General features: G+C 47.7%; 1 protein-coding gene across 1 annotated transcript in view; it reads right to left on the bottom strand.

The window, feature by feature from the left end:
* The window catches only part of SPAG6 (sperm associated antigen 6), a 70,487-nt gene that overhangs the window by 38,224 nt on the left and 11,547 nt on the right, over nucleotides 1-20,716 (bottom strand). The window contains exons 3-4 of the mRNA XM_074986278.1: nucleotides 10,335-10,501; nucleotides 6,944-7,127 (exon numbers count right to left, since the gene is read on the bottom strand). Of these exons, the coding sequence (XP_074842379.1) occupies nucleotides 6,944-7,127; nucleotides 10,335-10,501 (351 nt within the window). The remainder of the gene's footprint in view (nucleotides 1-6,943; nucleotides 7,128-10,334; nucleotides 10,502-20,716) is intronic.

Raw genomic sequence — 20,716 nt, 5'->3', positions numbered from 1 at the left:
GTCCTACAGTATGTGGCTTGGTAGCTCTTCCAATTTTATCTTAACTGAAATTGTTATTATTAATAGCATAAACTTCTGTTAGAACCAGCCAGCCAATCACAGCACAGATGCATTTCAATATCATGGGAAAATAACTGATGCAAATTGTTTGTTTGCTTAAAGAACTACAGGTTACACTTCTCGAATCTGGTATCTCTCATCCGGCAACATCCACTATCTGGCACAACTGGAGTTCCTGCCTGCCCCACAGCTGCATGGACTGGGAGGTTGCCACGGGGCCGGGAGATGGAACTCCTGCCTGCCCCACAGTGGTGTGGGGCTTGGAGGGTGCCACAGGCCCGGGAACCAGAGACCCCCCAGCAGCAGGGGTCAGGAGCTGGAGCCCCCACCTGCTCCATGCCAGTGCAGGGCCAGAGCCTGAGCCTCCAATTGCCTTGCAGCAGCATGAGGCTGGAAAGCTGCCACAAGGCCAGGGACTCTGCTGTCCTGCAGCGGCAGGGGTTGAGAGACTGCTGTGGGCTGAAGCCCTCACTTACCCCACCCCAGTTGGGGTGGGACACTGCTCCAGCACCGAAAACCAGAGCCCCCCAGAAGCACTGGCCAGGAGCTGTAGCCCCTGCCTGCCCCACAGCAGCAGTAGCTGGGAGGATGCGATGGGGCAGGAGTTGGAGCCCCCACCTGCCCTGTGGCAGGGGCTGGCTGGAGCCCTATGGAAGCCCCAGGTGTCTGAGCAGGGGCCATTGCGGCTGGATGCCAGTGCTCCAGCAGTCCCTGAGCACAACCCTGCACCTTCCCTTTTCTGGCAAAGGCTGAATAAGGGAGACGCAACCTGTACACATCATCTCCATTTTCTCCGCTGTACAGAAGGCCCCTCATAAAAGCTACATCTACACTCCAGCATAATTTTTGCAGGCAAAATTCCAGAAGGTATCTCCCAGAAGATCATCTTTCGAAAGAGCACGTCTACACACCAAAGCGGATCAAGCCCAGGTGAGGACCCGGGTGAGGGCCCAGAGGGCCACAGCAACCTCGCCCCAGACCTCCCACTGCCAAGCCATGTCCACCTCCTCGAACTCCAGCCATCACTCCAGCACGGCAGTTTGTGCCTGGATGACCATGGTGTGGGCAGCTGCCTCCTCCACCTTCCTGAGGCCCAAAGTCAGTGTCAGAAGGAATTTCCCAGAAAAACTTCTGTCAACAGAGTGCATTTACACACAAAAGTGGATCTATATTCTGATCTGCACTGTCCACAGAAAGTGGCCACATGCTCCAGCTGCTCTGTCGATAGAAGCAACCCTGAAACCCCAGAAGAGAAGCTCACACGGAGGGCAAACTCTTCCAGGACCGCTCACCCTGTGCAGAATTCAAGGGCCAGCCCTGACCCACACTCCCTGCCCATGCCGAGGCTTGCCTACTTCCTGGAGGGAAAGCAAAGCTGGTGCAGGGCTCCCTAGCCATTTGTGTGAGAAGCAGTTCTTACCAGACCACTACCATGCCAAAGCAACCCCCAGGCTTGCCCTGGACTGAGGACCACCTGCTGCTGGCCCTGCCTCTGATCTTGATCCATGTGTTCCACTACATCTGGGGAGATGACCCCAACGGGCAGCCTGTGGAATACATCTGTGGTGCCAGGGTGTTCCGCTCACCCCTCATCCCCTTTGTGTGCTCAGGTGGGTCTGGAAGTACCCAACCAGCTCTGAGTGGTGCGACTGGCCAGTCATGGGGCAATGGGGTGACCAGCAGTGGATGCAGAACTTCAGGATGCACAAGGAGACCTTCCTCGAGCTATGCACCTGGCTCACCCCTGCCCTCCAATGACAAGACACCAACATGCGGCCCTCCATCCCCCTCGAGAAGTAGGTTGTGATCGCTCTTTGGAAGCTGACCATCCCCCACAGCTACCACTCTGTGGGCTACCAATTTGGCTTTGGGAAGTCCATCATAGGGAAGAGCGGGGAGACGGGAGGGGGGCTGTGGAGCTTGCTAGGGCCCAGGGGTGCTATCCCCTCTGCTCCCTCACAGGTGTGTCCAGTCTCACCACTTCGCAGGTGATCCAGGCCATCAATGAGATCATGGCCCAGAGGCTCATCTGCATCAGTGACATGGATGCCCTCATGGCCACCTTCAACACCCTCAGCTTCCCCAATTGTTTCAGGGTGCTGGACGGGACTCTCATCCTCATCCGGGCCCCGGAACACAGTGCCACACACTACAGCAATAGAAAGGGCTACCACTCCATGGTCATGTAAGCCCTGGAGGACCACTACGGACAATTCTTAAACGTCTGTGTCAGGTGGTTGGGCCGGACCCATGACACCAGGGTCTTCCAGAACTCCAACCTGTTCCAGAGGATGGAGGAGGGCACCTGTGACCCACACTGTGAGCTGGCAATCAGGGACACACAGATGCCTTTGTGCATGGTGGGGGATGCGGCCTACCCACTCCTGCCATGGTTGATGAGGGCCTACGCCAGGCTCCTGGACCACACACAGGGCCTATTCAACACCCACCTCATTCGGGCAAGGAACCCAGCGGAGTGTGCCTTCGGGTGCTTGAAGAGGAGGTTCTGCTGCCTTCTAACCTCACTGGACATGGGAAGCAGAATGTCCTCAATGTTATGGCCATCTGTTGTGCCCTCCACAACCTGGTGAAGCAGACAGGGAAGGACTTCCTCCTGGGGTGGGCGGCAGAGGACGGGACCCCTATGAAAAGCTGCACATGGCCCCCAGCCAACAAGTGCACAGGAATGGGATGTGCATCCGGGAGGCCCTGTGAGAGAGCTTTGCTGACACCCCCCAATGACCAGTTCCACGACATCCCTCAACCCTCCCCACCACCACCCCTCCCCACTCAGCCACCCTCCGACTCCAAAACAACGAGAAGTCATGCGGGGTGGTGCACAAAAATAAAACTTTACTCAACAAATTTAGAACTGTATAAAAAATAAACACTTCTGTGACAACTGTGTACAAGAGGCAATGTGCCTGCTATATAGAGTGGTGGAGGAGGTTGAGATGTGGGGGCCAACTCAACTAGGAGAGTGGGTAGGCTGCAAGCTGCGCCATCCCCGAGATCTCCTCCTGTCCTGGAGTCAGGGTCTGCCTCAGAGTTGGGTTGGGGCCGGGATCATAGGGAAGTGGGGGGGCGGGCTGCTGTGAGGTTGGGCTCGACAGGGAGATCAAGGGGGGAAGGGGCAGCAGAGGGAGTCTGGGGGACATGGACTCCAGCCATGTCCATGGCCCAATGCAGAGCCTGGGAGAGGACATGGGGTTGAGGAACCAACGGCAAGAGAGGCAGGAACAGGAAGGGGAGTGGGCGAAGGGAAGGGGAGCAGCACGGACTGCAGGCATGGCGATCCGGGCCAGCCAGGCCTTCACAAGGTCCGGCAGCCAGTCGACCCAGGCCAGCCACTGGTCAGAGGCCCACTCCCTGCCCCCGCCTGCTGCCAGTCATCCTCTTGCCACAGCTGCTGCTCAGTGAGCTCATTCTGTCACCAGAGGGTAGCCATGTAAGCCCGGAGGGTGTCGTCCTTCATGCAGCAATATCCCCTCCTGACACAGGCATGCCCTGCCGGGGTTGGGACAGCATCTTGCAGGGGCTCCACTCTGTGGTCCGCCAGCTCTGGCTCCTCCCTGGGGCTAGCAGGCTGTGCAGGGGAGCTGGCCCAGCCCTCAGACAATGTTGCTGTAAGGGGAGAGGGGAAGAAGGCGAGTCCTTTAAGCAGCACATTCCCCGAGGCTCCAACCCCCCATGAGCAGTAGCCCCACCCCAAACAATGAGATGTCCCAGGTGCCCACGTCCATACCCCCTGCATGGCAGGCCCTGCTACACAGGGAGCAAGTGGTGTCACCTGACCAGCCTGACTGCAGGCCCCGCCTCCCAGCCTGATGCGCTAGAGGCCTGGGGTGGGGCTGACCATGGAAGGGTCCTGGCATGGGTGGCAGGAGAGCTGGGCACAGCCATGCCCTCCCGAGGTCCCTCACTGCACGCATGTGGCTCACAGCACTGTCCCCAGAGGTAGATGCTACCTGATGCCCGTGAGCCGAGAGCCACAGTTGCCAGTGGTGTGCCTGGGGGTCGAGCTGTCACCCATGTAGCCGTCCTGCTCACAGCTGTGGCAGGGGCAGGCTGGCCCCCACCTCCTTCAGGGCCCTGGGGCTTGTGTGGCCCCCATGCCTAGGGCTTGCAGAAGGCTGGCAGCCATGCCCAGGGGCTGCCTGCTGAGTGCAGGTTGGACACAATGCCGTGTACATGGGCACACATACCAGGCCCATGCTATAGTTCCCACCTGAGCTGTCCTGGCAAGGCCGGTAGCTTGCCCCTCCTGCCCCCCTGCCATGCCGGGGGTGTGCACCCCATGGGGTACTCACTGGACAGTCCTGTGAAGAGGTCTGGTGAGGCCCATGCTGAGGTGGCAGCACTAAAAGGGCTTGAGTCCAGGGCTATGATGAGGGTCCCCTGGCTGGAGTCAGGGTCAGAGAGTGCCCTAGACTGGCTTCGGCAGGATTCCTGGGTGTTGGGTCACCAGTTGCATCAGGAGGGCCTCCTCCCCAGTGTCACCCACCTCCCGGCTGGGTGTGCCATCGTCGCCCCTGAAGAGGTGGTTCAATTCTTCATAATAGGTGCAAGTGGCCATCCCTGCCCCGAAACTCTGCTGTGTGTCCTAGGACCACACATAGCCCTGGCAGAACTCTTTCACCTTAACCTGCACTTGCTTGAGGGTGGGGCAGGATGGCCACACACTGCTAGGACTTCAGCAATGTGTCACAGGAGTCAAGCAGGATTGGCTCATCGGCCCACAGTGCCAGCAGGTCCGTCAGCTCAGGGCCGGACCAAGAAGAGGCTGGCTTCCTGGTACTGTGGGGTGGGTCCTGAGACCTCTCTCCAGCGTCCTGTCAGAGGACGTGGTCGGGGTGGGAGGGTGTCTTGGGCAGCCTGCGACATGGTTTCAAAGTGACTGCGGGGGGTGTGGTGCTGGCTGCATGTTGCCAGCCTGAAGCCACGCCTCCAGCTCCCTGCACGGGGTTTCCTGGGCTCTTTGTGCCTTTAAAAGAAGTCAGAGGCATCAACCACAGAGCCGTGATTGTGGTAGTGAAGATACCCCTGTTTCCAGCTGGCTGGTGCTGTGGACGACCCCTCTGTCAATGAAAAGGGCCCTGGAGCATCTACCCAGCTGTTTTCAAGAGAGGCATTATACCTGAATGTGGAGAGGTGTAACTATGCCAGCATATGTGCCGTGTTTTGTTGACCAACTGCCAACAAAGCATATTTTGCATGCAGACGCTCTACAATTTTTCCCAACAAAAGCCCAGTTTTTGCCAGGAAGAGACTCTCATTTAGACGTAGCCCTGGTCTTGCCTTCAGTGGCAATGGAGAACAACTAATAACCTCCCCTTTGTAATAGCTCTTAATGTATCTGAAGACTGTTATCAGGTCCCCCTCTTGTCTTCTTTTCTCAAGACCAAACATGCCTAGTTATTTTAATCTTGCCTCTTAGGGCAGGTTTTCTAAAACTGTCTCCAATTCATTCACATCCTTCCTGAAGTGTTGAGTCCAGAACTGCAGACAGTGCTCCAACTGTGGCTTTGTCTGTGCAGAGGAGAATGTAGAATTGTGATAATTACCGCCCCGTCTAACTTATGACACTCTTGATAATATAATCCAGAATTAAACTTTTTGTACCCACACAAAATTGTTGACTAATTCAATTTATCACCCATTATAACCCCCCAGATCCTTTCCCTCAATACGATCACCTAGCTAGTTATCCAAGACGACCTCATGGGAAAAGATCACACATTCACTGAAGATATCTGAAATTGAAGCCATTTATTCGTACAACACTTGAAGCCATGTGAAAAAGAACTGCAATTTTAGGACTCAGAAGTTTGGGGGTGGTGTTGGGAATTAAAACCAGCAGATTTGGATTGTTTAGATGTGTGCTTAGAAAGTAAAGTGTTTTCTTTCCCACCTTTCTTCCCATATTTTTTTCCCCAGCTTGTGGCCCATGCCTGACCCTATGTAATCGGACAATTACACCTGTGAGCCAAATCATCTCACAAGATGGTATCATAACGTTCCAAATAGCAATGTCAGGCTGGAAGAGCTGGTGCGGTGATTCACTAAAGGAAACAGGAATGGGAGTCGGGCTGGACAGGAACAAAAGATGAATTTTGTCAGTAGTTGAGCTGCTCCATCAGGAAGAGGTAGGAGAGTGGTTTACATGGCTAGAAGTTCTGAAAAGGTTTCTTTCTTTCTTTCTTTCAATGAAACAAGTGGTCAAAGGAGTGCGATTTCACATACTTTAGCTCCACAGCACAACCCTCTACCACTTGAACTAAAGGAACAGTTGTTAGAAGCTAAACAAGGGTAGTGGACTGTTGGACTGTTGGATACCAGATCCTGGGATCTGTTCCTGGCTCTGGGAAAAAAGAGCATGGCCTAGTGTTTAAGAGCAATGGTTACACGCAGTATGTTAAACCAGAAGCGATACTGCACAACTCCCTGTTATGCTATTTCTTAAATTGAAGGTGTGAAAGGTGGAAGCACTAGGAGTTTTTGTTCAGTAATAAGGGTTATGAAGGGCATATAAATATTAAGACCATTAAAAGATGTGAAGTTAGAATCTGTGGTTTGCTGCCCTCCAAACCACAATGCATCTCCTCCTAAACCAAAGGGCATTTAATGGGAAGTACCTCTCTCTCCCGCTCTCTCTCTCTCTCTCTCTCATGATGCCAGGCATTAATGACTGCCAATTACGTTACGAAGAACTAACATTTGGTAGACTGGTAAATTAGAATAGAATTCAGTTCCAAAAGAAAGATTTAATGACAGTGGAAAATCATTTTCTGAGTTATAAGGTACAATAAATGAACTTATAGCATGTAATCACTTTTAAACAAATAATATTAAAGTGAAAGATAGCACATATAAAGCTTATTACCTGCATTGTGTCTGGCAATATACCCAAGTGCCCAGGCTGCAGCTTCCTTTACTCCTGGGTCAAAATCTTCCAAGCAAATTACAAGTGTATCCAGTGCTCCACAATCAACTATTGCTTGAGCTAGCTGAGGGGAATGTTTACCAACCGCTCTTAGCACAAATGCAGCTGCTTTCTTGTAGAAACGCTACACATATTGAAAGCAAAACATACACTGTTATTAATATAAATTATGTCAAAAAGCAAAAAGATCAGAACAAACACTAAAATAATTATTTCATTATTACTACTGAATAATGCCTATTGCAGTAGCATATAAGGACCCAAACTATGGATCAAGGATCCATTTTACTAGACTCTGAAGCCACATCTACACTCGACCCCAACTTCCAGAAGGGGCATGGTAATAAGCAGATCAGACGATGCTAATGAGGCGTGGATTAAAACATTTCACACCTCATTAGCATATCCCAGCGAGATCTCGCTTTCGGCAGATCTCTTTCCAAAGGAAATCCCGCTTCCGGAAGACCAAATGGGACAACCCAGAGAAGGACATACTGTAACTTGGCTCCCAGACTGCCTGACAAGGCCTTCTCCCTCAGGACTTTGGAAACTGATGAACTGTGGCCAACCTACTAGGCCTGATGGCCCCTAAATGAACCATGCTACAAATATAAAAGTGGATGTGGCAAAAATCTAGTCTTCACACAGCTAGCATAAAAGCTGAAAGATGTTAGCCTAAAAGCCTGATCCCAATGAAGTTAAAATGGCATGAACTCTCCAGGACTTCAGTGACAGAAAGACCAAGTTCTCAAACAGAAAAACCAGGGTGCCATTTTGGAAGGGCATGGAGAGCTACAGCCACACGTATGAGGATAGTGCTTGCTCTTCTTTCCCTTCCCCTCAATAACAGTGAACAAGGGGAAAGTACACAGCTTGCATCACTTACTCCTCTGTCCTCTCTGCACACCAGCCGGGAGTGAGAGGAATATACACGAGCTGTGCACTGTACCCTCACTCTATGACAGTCAGCGAAAGGGAGTCAGAGCAAGCAGCATTCCAGCACACACTGCGGTAACTCTGTCCCTCCCATACCCACATAAAACAGGCTCTTAAGAAAAATAGGTTGCTTTTACAGAAAACGATATTGTGAATAAGAATAACCACTCTAGAAAACGTGTTTCTCTGCCCAAAGCATAGTTTAATGGGAATAATATATCCACAATAAGCAGATCCTCAGCCGGTGGGAACTAGCATAGCTCCATTGAGTTCAACGGGACTATGCCAGTTTTCACCAGCTGGGGATCTGCTCCAATATATGCCCTCTGTGTGTTCATGCATGTGCCTGTGCATTATTCCTGTCATACTGTGGGAAAGAGACACGTTTTAGGGTTTATTCTTATTCACAGGATGTTATTCTCAAAATAAAACACATTCATAAAAACACTTAGAATATGCTGTAAAACCATTTTTATTTTCACTAGTTTCTACGACAAATCACTGATCTGATGCTTGATCCTGTAAGCGCTGCACAAGTACAAGTCAATGGAAGTTCCACTTACCGAGTGCTCACAGGATCTGATCCTTTTTTGATACTGATGCATAAAATGAATGGAACAGGAACGCATAGGGTATTCCCCATAGGAACTAACAAATTACTTGCATGTCTTGCTAAACTCTGTATGAACTGGATAATTAGTTTCCTTCACTTGCCCTCAGTCACTAAAGCACGGTAGGCCTTCCGTGACCTTACACTAATCTTGCTGATGCCCCAAGTGATTCTGAATCACAGCTGTCTCCTGGATTCATTGACAGGACACACAATAAAATGGAAAAGATAAGTCAAGGCATCTATGCTAACTTTGTGTACTTTCTGCTATCAAATAAATTGTGTAACCTCAAATAAACAATAAAGACCATGATTTTCTCTTTAAAATACAGTTAAATAACTAAATTATTTATAATTTTATAAATAAGTGCAACTCTTGCTTCCATGCTATAAACATATTTAGAATGAACAGGAAAGTCCCTTCAATAACAAAATGTGTAATTTTTTATGCTTGTGGAAGTACCAGTCAAATATACAACAATGAAAATATTATTTGATTAGTGATAACTTCTGTGTTCTCAAACAATGAAAAGGTAATAATTTCATTTCAGTGATAAGCACTGGTATTTGAATTCTTCAAAATTTAAAATAAAAACTCCAGTTTAAACGCAGTTAAATAAAATGGAATTATAGCCACATTATAATTCTCAAATGTCTTTATATTCCAGTCACTAGAAAACATGTTTGAAAGCATTGCTGTTAATGTAAGTTAGTATCCTAAAATAAGAATCCAGCCAAAAACTGTAGGAAAAGTGGGGGAAAGCCCATCAGATACATTTGTGCTATATCATGTGACCCTTTGTTTAACAAACAAGCAGATCAAATCCTTTTAATGTATCATACAGGTTGAATCTCTCAAACCTGTGACTCTCTCATCCAGCAACATCCATGGTCTGCCACAACCACAGATGCTGCTGGATCATAGCGCCCTGGAGTCCTGAGAGTTGGGGACTGGGAGACAGTGTGACGGCAACAGGAAGCTGGGACGTGACAAACCTCAGTGGCAGACCATGGCCGGGGAGCCACAGTTGGAACCAGGGAACAGTGGCCTGCACCAGGACCAGGAAATGGTGTTCCTTAGACAGGGAGGCACAGCAGGGCTGGGGAGTCATAGCCAGGGCTGTGGAGTGGTGGCCGGTTAGCTAGAGAGCCAGCAGCTTGCACCCAGGGCCAAGGAGCAGGGAAAGGGGCTAGACAGCGGCAGGAGCCTGGGAGGGGAGCCTGGAAAAGGGGCTGGAGGCCAGCAAGGTATTGACTTCCTCTGGTCTGGCAAAAACCCTGGTCCAGGGCCACTCAGGTCCCAGGGGTGCTGGACCAGGGAGGTAGAACCTGTACTGTGTTTGTCCCAGTAGTTAAATTTTGTATTTCTTGTGCACTAAAAATTTCCAAATCCTCACGTTTGGAGATATTAAATACAGGATGGCAGAATGCACATAAGTTGAACTGCTATAAGCATTTAAAATTGAAGACAAATTCTAACCAATCATCAATACAGCATTTCTCGTTATTTTAAAAAAAATCAGCTTTCTACAAATCCTTTCATTAACGTGTCAGGAAAACAAAGTTTCCATTAATATATTATAGATAATGGGTCAAGAATAAGAATTTTTAAATCTTGTTGAATTACAGTTAAGACTACAGTACATTTGGACCTACCAGGACAATGCACACGCTGTATGCCACTTCAGTACATGTAATACGGCAGTAGAAGGCAAGACAGTTCATTCAGGGTTTTTTCCCTCCCCATTGGCAGTTAAATTGCTTAAGCAAATAAAAATTCCTTACATTCTGTTCAGCCAATGAATATACAAGCTGTGGAAGAATGTCTCCCTTAACAACCGCCTCTGCTAAGTCATCGTTATAATTGGCAAGTCTCCCAAGAGCCAAAGCAGCAGTCTGTTGAATAGTTGGGACCACATCCAATAGAAGAGGCCTCAGCAAAGACATTACACCTGAGTTGCATTGAAAAGGAGACAATGGAATAAGCAAAGACTTATCTCAACAGACTTTTCCATAAAAACAAATTGAACAGACTCTTACAAGTAGCAGAAACTGTGGGAAATTCACAAATGTTCCATTGAAAGCTAATCAGATATTTGCCTGTTTCTGCCTGTCTAACATTCTCACCTGCTTTACAGCAGGTAAAGATGTATTTTAAAAAGACAGGTGGCTAATGTATTATATGTAGGTATTTATTTGCTCCCTCTCTTTTCCCAGCATTTGAATGAATCTTTGTAAAGTTACTTATCTATCAACAAAACATCCCTATGCAGTAGAGAAGTATTTTTATCCCTGTTACATATATATGAAGAAGCAAAGCTCATTTCCAGTCCAGCACAATAATCATAAAACCATCTTTTCACTCTTCTCCTGACAGCTCATCTTACATTATACAAACGCACATAAAAACACATAAGCAGATGAGTATCTTTGGCCAAATCATAAAAAAATCAAGTAATATCTTTTTATTTGGGCTTTGCTCTACATGAAGTTATCTTGATCCCAAAAGCCAAGACATCGGGACAGAGGCTAGAGCTCCTCTAGTAGACTACAGGAAGAGTAGCAGGCCTGCTCTCCCAGACACAGATTTTTTCAGCCACAACATTTATAGATCTCCCAGTCAGAGCTGGCCTAGCAGAGGCTGGCCTGTAGCCAGGGCTCAAGATTGCACTCTGACAGCCAGGCCTAGCTGGTGGGTTATGGATGCTGTAGTAAACTGTAGTGCAGGGCCCAAGGCAACTGCCTTGCATAAGGCCAGGCCTGCTGCCAGTCATGCCCTTGTCCCCTTGTGGTTAGCCTACTTTCTCTTTCTCTATCCTGAGCTGCAAAGACCCACTAGGCACACAGGAATGTGGAATCTTTTTTTGCAACATCTTTTTTTGCTCTTGCTCCACTTTAGTCCCTGCAACTAGCTTTTAAAGTGTTTCTGGAACTTAGATGCTTATAGAGAACTCCAGGATTTGGTCCTCTCTTAGAAACACAGTTTAGATATACTTAAACCAGAGCCAGCCCAGCAGGGTCCAAAGCAGCACACAGACAATGGGGCCTGGCCAGTGGGTGGTGAATGTTATTTTCAATTTTAGCATGAGGCCCTGAAGCCACAGCACCCAAGGCAACCACTTTCTTTTCCTTGCCCCAAGACTGGACCTGACTTAATCACTGTCCAGTCTTACTTTTGAAAATTCTAAGAGCAAACATAAAAGCTGTAATAACACAGGACATCACAACAGTATTAACAACTTTTCACAATATAACACAATTAGCAAATTTTCCCAGCATTGCTCAAGTCCCTAACTCAAGAGGTTTTATAAAATAAAGGGAAAATGTACATTCTTTATGTTAATGATTGTATTTGTCAAAAATACAGGGTCATTTTTTTTAAAGTTCATTTTTATTTCAGGTTTCTTTTTAATTTTTTTTCCCACTTTTAAAGTAATTTTTCAAATGGGAATTCTATCAACTGTTTTTTCTTCATTACTATAAACTCTTACTCTCTGGCTAAGTCTACACTACAGCGATCCTTCCAAAGTCCTTCCACAAGATCTCTTTCAAAAGAACTTCTTTTGAAAGAGTGCATCCACACGCAAAAAAGCAGATCAAAAGAGTGATCTGCTCTTTCAAAAGAGTGTCCACATACCTCCCACTCTTTTGAAAGAACAGGCCAGGGTCCAAAAATATCAGGTGCCATGAAGGCTGCTCTTTAGGAAAAAAAGGGCCTGCGGAGCTTCTACATGTTTTCTTTTGAAAGAAGGTGCTCTTCCTGAAATGGGAGTGGAAAAGCTCTTTTGAAAGGACCCACACATTCTTTCAATTTAATTTAGAAAGAACACTTTTTGTGTGTAGACACTCCACTGGATATTTCGAACGAGCCCCTTCTTTTGAAAAATATTTCAAAAGAACTGGCTAGTGTAGATGTGGCCACTATGTTTTAAGAAAAAAGGGCTATGGTTATTTTGATTTTCAATACTTTTTTTTTTTTTAAGTTTTCAAAATAGAGCACTACTCCAAATTTCTCTGTTTTATCTCTTTTCGGTAAGATTTATTGTGAAGGACTCCTATTCCAGGTTCATCTTATTTTTCTGGCTCAGCTGGGTTCAGTCTCTTTCAACATTAGCTCATTTATGTAAATTTTGAGGATTGTTATTGATTTGGTGATTCTGTCTCTTTTCTGTTCAGTTTTATGAGAAGTAATCCCATTCCAGGAACATCCCATTTTTCTGGCACAATCAAACCTTTACCTGGCTTTAAGTTATGATAAGAGGAATCTGTATATCGAATTTGCTGGTCCTAGTTCTTACCGTTTGGGAGAAGTTCTTGATCAAACAAACTAACTCTCTAAAATACTTAGTAGATAAACAGAAACCTTGACATATGAAAGCAGTTGGAATTCTTATTTAAAAACAAGAACAACAATCATGCTATCAAGGAAATGCAAATATGCACAAAAAAGTCCATCTTGCGCTTCTGGTGATGAAATATGAATATATTGTTCTTGATTTACGCTGCCACCACAATTAAAGAATCATAGAATGCTAGGACTGGAAGGGACCTTGAGAGTTCATCGAGTCCAGCCCCTGCCCTCATGGCAGGACCACGTACTGTCTAGACCATCCCTGATAGACATTTATCTAACCTGTTCTTAAATATCTCCAGCAATGGAGATTCCACAACCTCCCTAGGCAATTTATTCCAGTGTTTGACCACCCTGACACTTAGGAACTTTTTCCTAATGTCCAACTTAAACCTCCGTTGCTGCAGTTTAAGCCCATTGCTTCTTGTTCTATCCTCAGAGGCCAAGAAGAACAAGTTTTCTACCTCCTCCTTATGACACCCTTTTAGATACTTGAAAACCGTTACCATGTCCCCCCTTAATCTTCTTTTTTCCAAACTAAACAAGCCCAACTCTTTCAGACTTTTGATGTAATTAGACTAGACTACATCACATGCATTAAAGTGACTAATTTGGGGAGGGAAAGGTGTAATATATTGCTTTCCAGCTAGAAGAGTTATTTTTCATTATTATTATTATAATAATTTATTATGTATTTATGGCAGTACCCATGACATGCTAGTCAAACATAAAAAAGAGAACTCCCTAACCTACCAGTCTTACATAACAGCTATACCTTGCTGAACTGAGATTTTGAGTACATTGTTCCTCACATAATTAAACTATGGAGAGAGATAACACAATTTAATCAGGAGCATTTTAGAACTGCATTCTATTTTTTATATAAAATATGCTATAGAGCAGAGCCAAATCTAATATAACCTAAAGAACACACACAAAAGTTAGCAGATACATGCATGTCTGTATAAAGAACACAATTTGGGCAGGGGGCAGGGATCCATCTGTGGCCCATAGACCTCCTGTCTGTCCCCCTCCCCCATGTGCCTTTGGTGCACTAGGACACCAGAGCCCTGCCCTTCCTATGCCTCCCCACTTCCTCTCAGCACTTTAGGACCACACAAATCACCAAATTCTCACTCCATCCCCACTTCTCTTCCTCTTCCCCCAGAGCTGGAACTCTACAAATCAGCTGTTCATGGCATTCCAGCTGGCATATTAGACAGTGGGGTTTCAGATAGACTCAGACAGAAAACAAGAAGAAAACGAGAGACCAAATACAAGAAATAATACAGAATAGATGGAGATGAATTGTTACAATTTGCTGCCCAGTTATTTAGACCATCATCAATGACAGACTGCATAGAGGGGTTCTGAAGGAGGCAAAAATTAGGCTTCGAATCAGTGAAATTCTGGCACTGAACACTGTGCTGAGGTTCTCCCTGTCAATGAGGCTCCTGCAGCTAAAAACATTTTAGGCACTACGCTCAAGGTGGAAAAGCTCTACATACTAAGCAACAAATCAGGAAACAGCTCTTTTTCTCCAAACAGAACAACCAGCAAGAATGCTGATCCACTTCTGGAACATGGAAGAACACAAATACATTATGGCTGGGTCTACACGTGCACCTTCCTTTCGAAAGGGGCATGTTAATGAGCGGGTTCGAAAGATGCTGAGGCACTGCAATGAATATGCAGCGCCTCATTAGCATAATGGCAGCCGCAGCGATTCGAAAGCGCGGCTTTTCGAATCGCGCGCCACCCATGTAGACAGGACCTTCCAAAAGGACCCCCCCCAGTTTTCGAAAGCCCTTCTTCCTATCTGTGATCGGAAGAAGGGCTTTCGAAAACTGGGGGGGGGTCCTTTCAGAAGGTCCCGTCTACACGGGCGGCGTGCAATTCGAAAAGCTGCACTTTCGAATCGCCGCGGCTGCCATTATGGTAATGAGGCGCTGCATATTCATTGCAGTGCCTCAGCATCTTTCGAACCCGCTCATTAACATGCCCCTTTCGAAAGGAAGGGGCACATATATACCCAGCCTACTTGATTCCACTCATTATTTAAGTATTCAGAGGCCTGACCAGTGTCTTTTTTAAAAAGAAAAAAGAAAAAAAAAGTGTTGGTATTCAGTCAGCTCCCTGCCTCCTCCCCACAGCCAGTCACATGACTGGGGTTGCCAAGGTGCTGGTACTCAGTACTGGCACAAAAAAAAACAAAACAACAAAACACTGAGCCTGATTACTCAGGACAAAAATATCTAAGGGCCTAGGTCTCTTGTAATTATTTAGCTTCTAATTATTTGAATCATATGCCAAAGAAAGGCAACACTTGGCCCTACCTATATTTTTTTTGGTCATGAAGGTATATTTGGGGCCTTGTCTGCTCAAGCCATGGAGGTGGTTTTTAGAGTCTCAGCATTGATCAATGGTCTGATCCTCCCACACACCTTCTGATATGATATCAATGCGAGTTCAAGTAACATTCTGCAGGATACATTTATCGTCCCAAAAATTGGCAACCAAATTATTATCCACCCAATCTGTGAGATACAAGGATGCTATCATTATTAATAAATTATTTATATGTTACTTTGAAATATGGTATTTTACAGAGTATACAATAAGATAAGACTTGTTGACAGCTCCAAAAATCTTACAGTATTAATGTTTTATAGTCTCATCCTTTGATAAACTATCAATATGCTCTTCATGAGATGTTACTGGGTTTGCACTCAATAATTTCTTATCTTTCCCTTCAAAATGAAACATTGCATGCTTAATCCTCTGTTCCTGACACAGTACAAAAGGTCCATGAAGATCTCTTTGAACACAGGTGCTCTCTGCATCTCCAAGCTACGTAAAGTTCAACAGACTAGAGCAGTGCTACTTTTAAATTATGACAGGTTTTCTGCTTTTAATGCATGTTAAACTTGTTCCCCTCAGCTTCCCTTGTCGCACCACGGCTACGTCTACCCTAGCCCCAAACTTCGAAATGGCCACGCAAATGGCCATTTCGAAGTTTACTAACGAAGCGCTGAAATGCATATTCAGTGCTTCATTAGCATGCGTGCAGCCGCGGCACTTCGAAATTGAAGCGCCTCGCCGCCGCGCGGCTCATCCCAACGAGGCTCCTTTTCGAAAGGACTCCGCCTACTTCGAAGTCCCCTTATTCCCATGATAAGGGGACTTCGAAGTAGGCGGGGTCTTTTCGAAAAGGAGCCCTGTTGGGACGAGCCACGCGGCAGCGACGTGCATCAATTTCGAAGTGCCGCGGCCGCCCGCATGCCATTTGCGTGGCCATTTCGAAGTTTGGGGCTAGTGTAGACACGGCCCAGGAGCCACATGTCCTTCTATTTCAGGTCATTTTATAAAATGCCCTACTAAGTTGCCAACAGAGAACAAAGTTATTCTACTTTTTTGCTTTCCAAGCCTTAGCCAAACCTGCATTTCTATGAACATCTGTGGATAGTCTTGAGACTCAAAAACCTTTTTAACATTTTGAATCATCAAACTTTGAACACAACCAAGACTGAAGCACTCTAGATGTGAGAATCCAAGTGGCAAATCCATAGCAGGTTACATTTTGGCCTGCATGACATATCCAGATTCTACAGAAAGTACGCTTTCATTTCTCAGAAATATACTTGTAGTCCTTGTGGTTGTGAAAACACACTTAATAAATGCTCTTGAGGCTATCTGATGTAGATCAGTCTTACAGAGCATGCAGACAACCTCATCCTGAAAGAAATGCATTGACGGGGAACTCTCCTCCCGGCTGTTAATTTCATTTTAATATTAAAGCTGAATTACACAGTATAGCTACACTTTGAGATAAGGGTATGATTCCCAGCTCTCATTGAACTAACATACTAAAAAGAGGGGATAGCTGTGACAGTGACAGAGCTAGCCATCCCAAGTAAAAATACATGGTCATGAGGCAGTTAACCTGTCCCAGTGCTCTCCCTATCATTCTGTTTTCAGTGTGTTATCTCAATAAGACTAGCACATGCATGTCTCCTTAAGCTGGGACTCAGGCCTCCACCTCAAAGTGTAGAATTATCACCAGTGACACCACTTGAAATGTCAGCACTGAATATTTTACTGATTATCACTTTAGATGATGCAATAAGGAAGGGATTTAGCAGAACACTATTATATGTGGGGAGGAAGACCTATGTAATGGGAAGAAAGGAGAAGGAAGGGAAATTTTGAGAAACAGTGGAAATAATGATGACCATAGAGGAGAACATGTTTTCCCAAAATGGTAACTCAATGTGACGAAAAGGTATTGAACAAAAGTTTAGTTTGAACGACCACCAAAAGCAGCCAAATTGCATTCTTGATCTTTGTATAACTCTTACACGGACATGAGGGGAAGGTTCACTAAGGACAGTATATAGTTCTAAATCTACACCACGTCCACAGACCCTGGCTAAAAGCAAAAGCTGGACCCTTCCTCACAATGAGTTTGATTCTTCTAATCTAGATCCTGTCAGTGAACTCAGGCCCCTCTTAAAAATCCTGTCCTCGGAAAAGTTCCCCCACATCCCATGATTTCTCTTTTACTGTGCGTCAGAGCATTTTTCTAACAGTTCTGAAAAAGTTTTATACTCTAGATATCACTGTTTCTAGTTCATTACTTAAAGGTTGTAAATTCCCCTCTGAAGTGCAAGTTTTAACCTCAACCTTAACAAGAAGAAGAGCAAAGGCCTCTACCTCCCTTTCCACAGCTTTTGTTGATGACAGTTCTGTCTGCAAAGGACAGATAAGCCTAGCACACAAAGGGAGATTTTCCTTTTGAAGGGTGGGCTCAACCCTGTTCCCACTGAAATCAATGGGAATTTTTCAATTACTTCAATGGGAGCAGTAACAGGTCCCTGAAGACCAATTCTGCAACTGTTATCCACTCACGTAATCCTTACTCATGAAAGCGTTCCCACTAATGACCATTGTACATGCTCCTTCCCTAAACCTGAAAACACCTAGCAGTAGCTACAACTCCAACAATCTCTTGTTTTTCCCACTCCCAACATCTCTATCTCCCAAAGATGCTCCAACCAGAACCTCTATGGGAATTTCTACAATTAGAATCAAAATAATTGTAACACTAAAGTTAAAAAGCAAAGTAGAAAATTAGAATAGTGGTGAAATATTTTAACATCAGAAACTCCCAACCACATCTTCACTTTACAAATATATGGACACTCAGATTAGGCTATACAGCTCAACAATAAGAATACTTGAGATACTTGTGCAGGATGAAGGTGCTTGGGATGGGGCCTTTAAGAGAGCGACTGGCTGTGGGGCCCAGAAGGGCTTGTCTGCCATGTGAACCCATTTGTGGCATTTCCTGGCCTCTTCTTTCTGTATGGATATTCTCTTTCAAAAGAAAGGCCCGAAGGCTCTATCTGCTTTTGGTGTGTAGACGCATGCTTTCTAAAGGCGATCTTTCAGAAGGTAGCTTTTGAAAGGTCGCCTTTCAAAACTGCACTGTAGTGTAGACATAGCCTAGCTGATTACTGAGGGAACAAGTATAAAAGGCCCATATCACCCTTTCCTAACTGAGCTCCAAAATAGAACTCAACCATCGAAAGGAAGTAGCCTAAAGAACATTACTTCCTTGCCCCACAAATACAGATGACCAGAAATGGTGAGGAAGGCATCTTATATGGAACTGCCACCACTATACACAAGTATGTGGAACTAAACAAGAAGAATGTACTAGCTAGGGGTGGGACACAATGTTTCTGCACACAGCCAAAGAAGTCCTTCATTTCACCTCTACTGCCCACTAAGGCTGCGTCTACACTAGCAAGTACATTCGAAATTAGGATCGGAAGACTGAGCTCTTTCAAAAGAGCCCGCGGAGTGTCCACACACACCCCATGCTCTTTCGAAAGTAACTTCGAAAGAACTCCCCTGTTCTTTCGAAGTCGCTCCTCCGTTCCCAGGATGGGAAGAGCGCCCTCCTTCGAAAGATAATTTCGAAAGAGAGCAAGTGTAGATGCTCCGCAGCCTGCTCTTTCGAAAGAGGAAGTCCTCCATGGCGGCAATCAGCTGGCAGGCAGCAACGCCACTCACAGCACAGATGGAGCTCTATGGTTCTAGCATCTGGCCGCGCTTAAGAGGATGCAGGCTCCCAGAAACCCTCAGGCAGGAAGCTGAGACCGTGCAGCCAGCAGTGAGGCCATGCTGCTCTCCAGCTCACCAGCCCCCGCAACAGCCAGCCAGTCCCCCACACCACCTGGGCCCATGGCCAGCCACTCAGAACCCCGCCCACCCCAGAGGCCCTCCAAAGACACTGGGGAGTCGTCCCAGGAGAAGGCCAGGCCCCGAAGCGCCGAGCCCCTTCCTGGACAGAGGCCGAGATCAAGGACCTCCTCTCCCTCTGGGAGGATGAGGAGGTCCTCCAACAAACGGGGGTCCGTCGCCACAGTGCGGTCGCCTTCCAGCAGCTGGCAAAGGGGCTGCTTGGCCACAGCCACCCCACCCACACACCAGACCAGGTCCAGTCAAAGGTAAAAGAACTGCAGCAGGGGTATTGCCGGGCCCGGGACACAGCCGGACGGTAGGGGCAGCCCCCACAAGCTGCCCCTACTACTAAGAGCTCCATCGCCTCCTGGGGCCGAAGGAGGCCAGACCCCTCACCATCTTCCTCGACACATCAGTCGGTGACACTGAGCCCGAGACGGCGACCGAGGGTGAGGAGCACCCGGGGTCATTAGCCAGCCCCAGGCGACAGCGGACAGCACAGCCACTTGACCCCACCAGCGATGGCGAGGGCTCAAGCGAGGGGGCCCTCGTCATCGACCTCCCATCCGGGCTGTCCAGCCGGGCCCCATCCGACTGTGCCTCGCCTGTCTTCCCAGAGGGACCCCCTAGGTACGTGGTGTGCACACCAGCCTCCCTAGTGCCCAGGGAGGGAGTGTCAGGTCCCACCCAGGGTGGCCACAGGCATCCCACACAGCCACCAGTCCAGGTGCATGTGGCCCCTGGACAGCTATGTTCCCCACGCTGTCAGGGGGATGATGCACGGCACTCAGCACCACATAGATGGGACAGCATCAGGGGCTGCCCAGACTTGGAGGGAGCGGGGACCAGCGTGGTGGGGGCATGTTCCTGGTACCCCTGTGGGGCACCCAGGGACATGTACCCTGGGGGTGGGGGCAGGACACCGGGACATGCACCTGGGACTAATGGCCCATTCCCCCTCCCCTTCTGTCTCCACAACTCCTGCAGCCAGCGGCCGGACCAGCCCCACCACTGAGGGCGAGGGGGAGGAGCCAGCATCCCAAGCAGGGACTGTGCAGGGTTGCCGCCGGGCCATTCACCAGTGCCACCAGGGTGGCAATGAGGAGGCAGGGGACACTACCCATACCACAGCTTTGCGGGACCTTACTCGCGTGCTGTGGGAGCGGCTTGCCATGGAGCAGCAGGCCTGGGACCGAGTCGTGGAGAATATGGACGCCCCGACCTGGGCCGTGGTGGGCCACCTAGACCCAGCTGCTGCCCCATTGCAAGCCACTCCCGCACCCACCCCCACCCCACCATCCCTCATCCTCCTGTCACCCAGCCGCCCCTCCACCTCCCCAGTCCCCTGGTCAGCCTCCCCACCCCCAACCTCAACCACCTCCCCAGTCCCCTGGTCAGCCTTCCCACCCCGGACATCTCCTGCCCCCCTGGTCTCCCCCCCACCCCAGCCCCTGCAGTGAACCCCTCCCCATGAGCCCGACCTCTCTGCCCTTGTCCCAACCCACCTGCTCCCATCTGTCCTGATGCAGCTGGCCCATATGTTGATGGTCAGGGCTGGCCAAGGTGA

This window comes from Carettochelys insculpta, chromosome 2 (genome assembly GCF_033958435.1).
Source record: "Carettochelys insculpta isolate YL-2023 chromosome 2, ASM3395843v1, whole genome shotgun sequence".
Taxonomy (NCBI): Eukaryota; Metazoa; Chordata; order Testudines; family Carettochelyidae; genus Carettochelys; species Carettochelys insculpta.
This window is presented reverse-complemented; position numbering and strand designations above follow the sequence as displayed.